The following is a 7,673-nucleotide window of genomic DNA, read 5'->3' as shown; positions in this document are numbered from 1 at the left end:
TGATAAAAGTACATCAGCACCTTATTTCTCTCTCTAAGACTTATTCAATTAAATTATGGGGTTATTTCCTCTCTAGTATATTCAGTGACAGGAATTAATTTTTATTTCTTTTTCCTGTGTTTAATTTGATCACTCAGATTCTAGTTCAGCCTCCCTATGCTATTATTAGGCCTAGTAAAATTTCAGATTACTAGCTCTCTCTCTTTCAATCCCTCAGAGTTTCTCCTACGTCTCCTCCGCTTGCTAGTATATTCCGATTTGAGATTTTTAGAATGCAAGATATAAAGATTAGACGACCAGGGCAATCTCCACGTGCACTATTTCAATTGGCCAGCCCCAGATTCTTGAAGGTATCCTGTCACAGACACTGAACCTGCACCACTCATGATCCAAGAAAAATCTCTCTCGCAATCACAACCTCACTAGTGGTTCACAGAGAGCCAACTACTTGTCCGATCCACAACCTCAGACTTCATCAGCCAATGAAATCATGGATAGAGATTCTCATGGTAAGATAAGCATCCACATTTCCTCTCCATATATACCCCTTTCAAACACAACCTCAGCATCCCATCTCAGCTTCTCCTCGCACAGTTCTCATAGCATCATCTCCAATGGCCTCCACAATGGCTCTCTCCTCCCCTTCTCTCGCCGGGAAGGCGGTGAAGCTCACCCCTTCGGCAGTCGAAGTCATCCACTGCAGGTGGGCGATGCTCGGTGCTCTCGGCTGCGTCTTCCCTGAGCTTCTGGCCCGCAACGGCGTCAAGTTCGGCGAGGCTGTCTGGTTCAAGGCCGGTGCTCAGATCTTCAGCGAGGGAGGTTTGGACTACCTGGGCAATCCTAGCCTTGTTCATGCTCAGAGCATCCTCGCGATTTGGGCTACTCAGGTCGTTCTCATGGGAGCTGTTGAGGGATACAGAGTTGCTGGTGGGCCTCTCGGTGAGGTGGTCGATCCTTTGTACCCCGGCGGCAGCTTCGACCCGTTGGGGCTCGCGGACGATCCGGAGGCTTTTGCTGAGCTGAAGGTGAAGGAGATCAAGAACGGTAGGTTGGCGATGTTCTCGATGTTCGGGTTCTTCGTTCAGGCGATCGTGACCGGAAAGGGGCCTTTGGAGAACTTGGCTGATCACCTCGCTGATCCTGTCAACAACAATGCCTGGTCCTATGCTACCAACTTTGTTCCTGGAAAGTGAGGGGTTCACTTTTTTTTTTCCTTTTTCCTTTTTTCCTCTGAAGCAACAATTACTTGAATGGGCCTGCATTATCATGAATGGGTTTTGGATGTTGAGGTTGTTGATGGTGTAAATTAATCTCGTTCAATAGAAATCTTTCTCTGATTGCAAAAAAATTAATCTGATGCAATATAAATCTTTCTCTGATTGCAAAAATTTGAATGTTGAGGTTGTTGATGGTGTAAATTAATCTTGTTCAATATAAATCTTTCTCCGATTGCAAAAATTTTAATCTGATCCTTTTGAACCTGGCCTGGGCTATTTTCATTTGGTTTAACCTTAAAAACAAAGTAAAAAAGAGTTACGAGAACTTGTGAGTTGTTAATCAGTCCGGATTGTTAGTTTGAGATCAAGTTAGTAGATAGAATTCTAGTTAGAATAGAATACTAGTTAGTAGATAGTTCTCTAGTTATTGGATAAGAATTGGAGTTGTAATCTTATCTATATATACATGTAATACTCTTCATGAAAGTAGAGGAACGCGAAGGTGCAGACCTTGAAGTCCGAGTTCGAACTTCTCCGGATGAAGGAGAATGATAACGTTCACGATTTTTCGACGAAGTTGACAGGAGTCGTCAACAAGATTCGGGCTTTAGGCGGCGAGATGGAGGAGAAACACTGTTTACAGTTTTTTATAAAGCTTTCAGGTCTTGTAATCTGGCCGATCCTGTCAAGGAGCCAACAAGTGGTATCAGAGCCGTGTATGCCTAAGATTCAACGAAGATCTGAAGCGATGACGAGTTCGGAGAAGATGACGACCAAGGTGGGTTCTCTCACTCTCCAATACCCGACGCTATCGAGGGATAACTATGCTTCGTGGGCAATCAAGATGAAAGTCTACATGAAGGCTCAAGACGTGTGGGACGCCATTGAGCCCGCGGCAGGCGTGTCCGTGGAACACAGGAAGGATCAGATGGCGTTGGCGGCCATCTACCAGGGGATTCCTGAAGAGACTTTGATGGTGATTGCAGAAAAGCAAACGGCAAAAGAGGCATGGGAGACGTTGAAAACAATGCACCTAGGAGCGGATCGTGTGAGGAACGCGAAGGTGCAGACCTTGAAGTCCGAGTTCGAACTTCTCCGGATGAAGGAGAATGATAACGTCGACGATTTTTCGACGAAGTTGACAGGAGTCGTCAACAAGATCCGGGCTTTAGGCGGCGAGATGGAGGAGAACTACGTCGTCAGAAAGCTACTTCGGGCGGTACCGGAGAGATTCCTTACTATCGTCTCCACGATTGAACAGTTCGGGGACATCGACGACATGACACTCGAGGAGGCGATCGGGCGTCTCAAAGCCCACGAGGAGAGGGCACGTGTTTTTCGAAACAACGTCGACGATCACCTATTGTTGACGCATGCGGAGTGGCAAGCAAGGAGCAAGAAGAACGGCGGAGGCTTCCTCTCAATGGGGTGCAGCTCGCCAAGGGGGGGAGACTAGCACAAGCGGCGGTCGAGACAAATCCAACATTAAATGCTTCAATTGCGGAGTATACGGGCACTTTCAGTCGGAGTGTCACAAGCAACGCTGCAACCATGAACAGGAGGCTCATTTCACCCGTGCATATGACGAAGAGCCAACCTTGATGATGGCTATGTTAGAGGAATCGTCAAGTGTCATTTTGTTTAATGAGGAGAAGGTGATGCCGGATTTACTTACAGCGGGGGAGGCACATGTTGACAACAACACTTGGTACCTAGACAATGGAACTAGCAACCATATGACCGGCCACCGAGACAAGTTCAAGGAGCTCGACGAGAACATCAAGGGAACCGTCAAGTTTGGTGATGGATCTGTGGTAGAGATCAAGGGGAAAGGCTCTATCCTCTTTCAGTGCAACAACGACGATCAAAGGCTACTACCTGAGGTATATTACATTCCAAGTTTGAAATCTAACATTATCAGCCTTGGTCAGATGACTGAAGATGGGAGTAAGGTTGTTATTGCTGACGAGTTCCTGAGGGTGTTTGATAGGAACGGTGTTCTCTTGCTGAGGGTGACATGTTCAACTAACCGATTGTACAGGATAGAGTTAAAGACTTGCAAGCCGGCGTGTTTGATGGCGAACATTAACGATCCAGCTTGGTTATGGCATGCTCGCCTTGGGCATGTAAATTTCTTCGCCCTCAAGATGATGACTGAAAAGAGGATGGCTTCCGGGTTGCCGAAGATCTTGCACCCGAATCAACTATGCGAAGTTGCCTTGTCGCCAAGCAAGCAAGACTGCTGTTCCCTTCGCAAGTAAATTTCAGAGCTCAGAAGCCGCTGGAGTTACTACATGCTGACCTATGTGGTCCTATCACCCCATCTATACTTGCTGGGAACAACTACTTCCTTCTTATCGTTGATGATTTCAGCCGATGGATGTGGGTATACATGTTGAAGGCCAAGAGTCAAGCTTGTGAAACCTTCAAGAAGTTCAAAACAGAGGTTGAGAACGCATGTGACCACAAGGTGAAGACATTAAGGACGGATCGTGGTGGGGAGTTTTTATCAAAGGAGTTCACCAAGTTATGTGAAGACGACGGCATCAAGCGTTATCTCACTGCACCATACACCCCGCAGCAAAATGGTGTAGTGGAGAGGCGTAACCGCACGGTGATGGACATGGCGAGAAGCCTACTTAAGAGCATGCATATGCCTGGAACAATGTGGGGTGAAGCGGTTAGACACGCGGTGTACATCCTCAACCGACTACCAACCAAGGCGTTGTACGACCACACACCCTACGAAGCTTGGTATGGTAAGAAGCCCCACCTAGAACACTTGAGAGTTTTTGGATGTATGGCACATGTGAAGATTGCAGGTCCTTCTCACAAGAAACTCGATGACCGGAGCACGCCAATGGTGTATATTGGGGTAGAAGAAGGAAGCAAAGCGCATCGCCTCTACGACCCTCAACACGGCAGAATTCATGTCAGCAGAGACGTCGCGTTCGAGGAAGGAAAAGAGTGGGAATGGAGCGCCGATGGAGTCGAAAGATCACCTAACTGGACGGCGTTCACAGCGGAAGCTGAGACCACAACAACTGGAAGCCGGCGCAGCAGCCGGTGCATCTCCTGCAGTCCAAACTGGACAGCAGGCAGTCCGGTTCTCTGGACAGCAGGCAGTCCGGTTCAGACTGCCAGCAGCCGGCCAGAACAGTCCACAGACTGGTGCTGGTCCAAGAACAGTTATTGCAGCAGTGATCCCTGCTGTATTGGAGCCTACGAGAGGTCAATCTGGACAGTTGTCAGACCGAACCAGTCCACATACACCTGCTGGTGCTGCAGGCCGAACCAGGAGCAGTCCAGAAACTACTGCAGAGGCAGCAAACCCCACTGCATTGGATCTGTCCGGACCTCCTGAAGCTGCAGTGATGACTCCTGTACGCTATCGATCCCTTGCGGACATCTATGCAGAGACGAAGGTGATTGATCTCCCTGCAGAGGAGTTGTTCCTGATCTCTGAAGAACCTGCGAACTATCTCGAGGCTGCATCAGATCAAGAATGGAGGACAGCGATGGAGAAGGAGATGGAGGCCATCGAGAAGAACAAGACTTGGGTACTCACGGAGTTACCACGGGGTTCCAAACCCATTGGTCTCAAATGGGTGTACAAGCTGAAGAAGGACAATGAAGGCAACATTCTCAAGCACAAAGCAAGACTTGTAGCAAAAGGGTACGTCCAGCAGCAAGGCGTGGACTTCGATGAGGTGTTTGCACCTGTGGCGAGGCTTGATACCATCAGAATAATCCTCGCTATATCAGCACAGAACGGGTGGGAGGTGCACCATTTGGATGTGAAGTCGACATTCCTAAATGGTGATCTCCAGGAAGAAGTGTATGTGGTTCAACCTGAAGGGTTCGTTGTGAAGAATCAGGAGCACAAGGTCTACAAACTATGAAAGACACTCTACGGTCTACGCCAAGCACCTCGGGCATGGAACACACGCCTCGACAAGTGCATGAAGGGCATCATATTTGCAAGATGTACTCAGGAGCAGGTGGTATACACCAGGAGTAACAGAGGGGATACACTCATTGTTGGCGTGTACGTGGATGACTTGATCGTTACGGGCTCGAGGGCGGATGAGATAAAGTTTTTCAAGCAACAAATGATGAAGGAGTTCGAGATGAGTGACCTTGGATTGCTTTCCTATTATCTTGGTATCGAGGTGGATCAGCGAGATGATTGCATTGCACTAAGGCAGGCGGCCTATGCGAAGAAGGTTTTGGGTCAGTTCGGCATGATGGATTGCAACCCGAGTCAATATCCCATGGAAGCAAAGCTAAAGCTTGGAAATGATTCTGAAGGAGCACCGGTGGACGTGACAGAGTATAGACGCATCATCGGATGCTTGAGGTATCTAACTCACACCCGACCCGATATCACATATGCCGTGGGGATTGTGAGTAGGTACATGGAGCACCCTACAGTTTTGCATAGACAGGTTGTCAAGCATATTTTAGGTACGTGAAGGGTACTATGTCCTACGGATTGGTGTACAAACGAGGTCGAGGCAATGAAGAGTTAGTGGGATTCACTGACAGTGATCTTGCGGGAGATGTTGATGACAGACGCAGCACAGGCGGCATGGCATTTTATCTAGGTGACAGTTTGGTCACTTGGACATCACAGAAGCAGAAGACGGTGGCATTATCATCCTGCGAGGCAGAATTTATGGCGGCAACTGCAGCAGCATGCCAAGGCTTGTGGTTGAGGAGTTTAATCAGCGAGGTGATTAGGAGTGAGCCCAAGCCGGTTACACTCTTCGTCGACAACAAGTCTGCGATTGCTTTGATGAAGAATCCAGTTTTCCATGGAAGAAGCAAGCATATTGACACACGTTTTCACTTCATTCGTTAGTGTGTTGAGCGAGGATAGATTAAAGTGGAGTTCGTGAGCACGAGCGAGCAGCGAGCGGATATTCTCACGAAGGCACTAGCAAGGGTAAAATTCATCGAGATGCGGGAGCTACTAGGAGTAAGGAACTTAGAGTCTCGTCCAGATTAAGGGGGAGAATGTGAGTTGTTAATCAGTCCGGATTGTTAGTTTGAGATCTAGTTAGTAGATAGAATTCTAGTTAGAATAGAATACTAGTTAGTAGATAGTTCCCTAGTTATTGGATAAGAATTGGAGTTGTAATCTTATCTATATATACATGTAATACTCTTCATGAAAGTAGAACGTGAATAAAACTTCAAAAAGTTCCTGCTTCAATATTCCGGCCTGTGTTCATCATCTGAAACAGAGCATTAGCTCTCTGTCAACCTGCTGCAGTTCGGTCTCAAAAAAATCTGCCAGGTTCTATTTGTTTGGGTACACTGTTTACAGTTTTTTATAAAGCTTTCAGGTCTTGTAATCTGGCCGATCCTGTCAAGGAGCCAACAGAACTTTCTATTCTTTATGCTTGTAAATCAGATAACTTTACAGATCAGGCATTAGTTAAAATTAGAAAAGATCAATGCCTTGTCTTTGAGGGAAGGAAAAGATGACCAGTGTTTGAGAAGCCTGAAGGGATGGCCAAGAACTGAAAGTTAAACTGAAGTGAGATTGCTCTTTACGTCAAGATTTTACACAACATTATGTCGCAGAAAGTTAACCTTGTTCTTGTATTATTATACTCTTTACAAAGGAATTAATTAATCCTATGATCAATAGTTTAATAATAACTAAACAATTTTCTAAATTGATGCATTTCAAGTCCTATGACATCTTGTGCACTTTGATATGGTTGAGACTCTAAATATCAGAAAACATGAAATTGGCATATAAATTCTTGAAAGAAGTCAGTTTCACAATGCATGTACGATGACGAACTTTTGATGCTATTGGATTCGTTCCACAGACTTTTAATATAATCTGAGATAATTTTGCAACTACTACTATTAACTAGGTACCACTAAACTTGAAGTTACTTTACTCTGTGTCTACTTGAATATCATTTTGAGGGTACTTGAATAACATTTTGAGGGTGAACCTACATAACCTAGACATTAATGTTTAAGCTCGAACGTTATTAGATTGACTTATAAAAAATGAAGTTGGATAATAAATTTCTGGGATGTCTTAATTCTGACCATGTCATGAATTCTAATCCTAATATATTCAAATTTGACACAAAGTTCACCTTAGGTTTCAGATTTTCTAGATCACCGTGCTAATATAATGCATTTTGGGTTTATAAAAGATAACTGTTGGTTGTCTAAATGTATACCGTAATGTAGACTCATTGTACTGTCTACAGTGATTTCTGCAAAGATAAAGGATTAGGGGATTAACTTCATGAGTTCCAACTACAATTTTCCTACCAGCAATATTATAAGCTTTGAAAAAGTTTTAGGGTGCTAGTTTCTCTAGTAATACATACTAGTGTAGTCTCTACGTATAGATTGCAAGGCACAATGTATATTTTGTAAAAGATTATCACCATTCATACATGTATTTTTTGTGACGGT

General features: G+C 45.3%; 1 protein-coding gene across 1 annotated transcript; it reads left to right on the top strand.

The window, feature by feature from the left end:
• On the top strand, positions 554–1,357 carry LOC109829214 (chlorophyll a-b binding protein 1D). Its single transcript, XM_020396371.1, has one exon. The coding sequence runs from the start codon at positions 615–617 to the stop codon at positions 1,191–1,193; it is 579 nt and encodes a 192-aa protein (XP_020251960.1). The 5' UTR covers positions 554–614; the 3' UTR covers positions 1,194–1,357.

This window comes from Asparagus officinalis, chromosome 1 (genome assembly GCF_001876935.1).
Source record: "Asparagus officinalis chromosome 1, Aspof.V1, whole genome shotgun sequence".
NCBI lineage: Eukaryota > Viridiplantae > Streptophyta > Magnoliopsida > Asparagales > Asparagaceae > Asparagus > Asparagus officinalis.
This window is presented reverse-complemented; position numbering and strand designations above follow the sequence as displayed.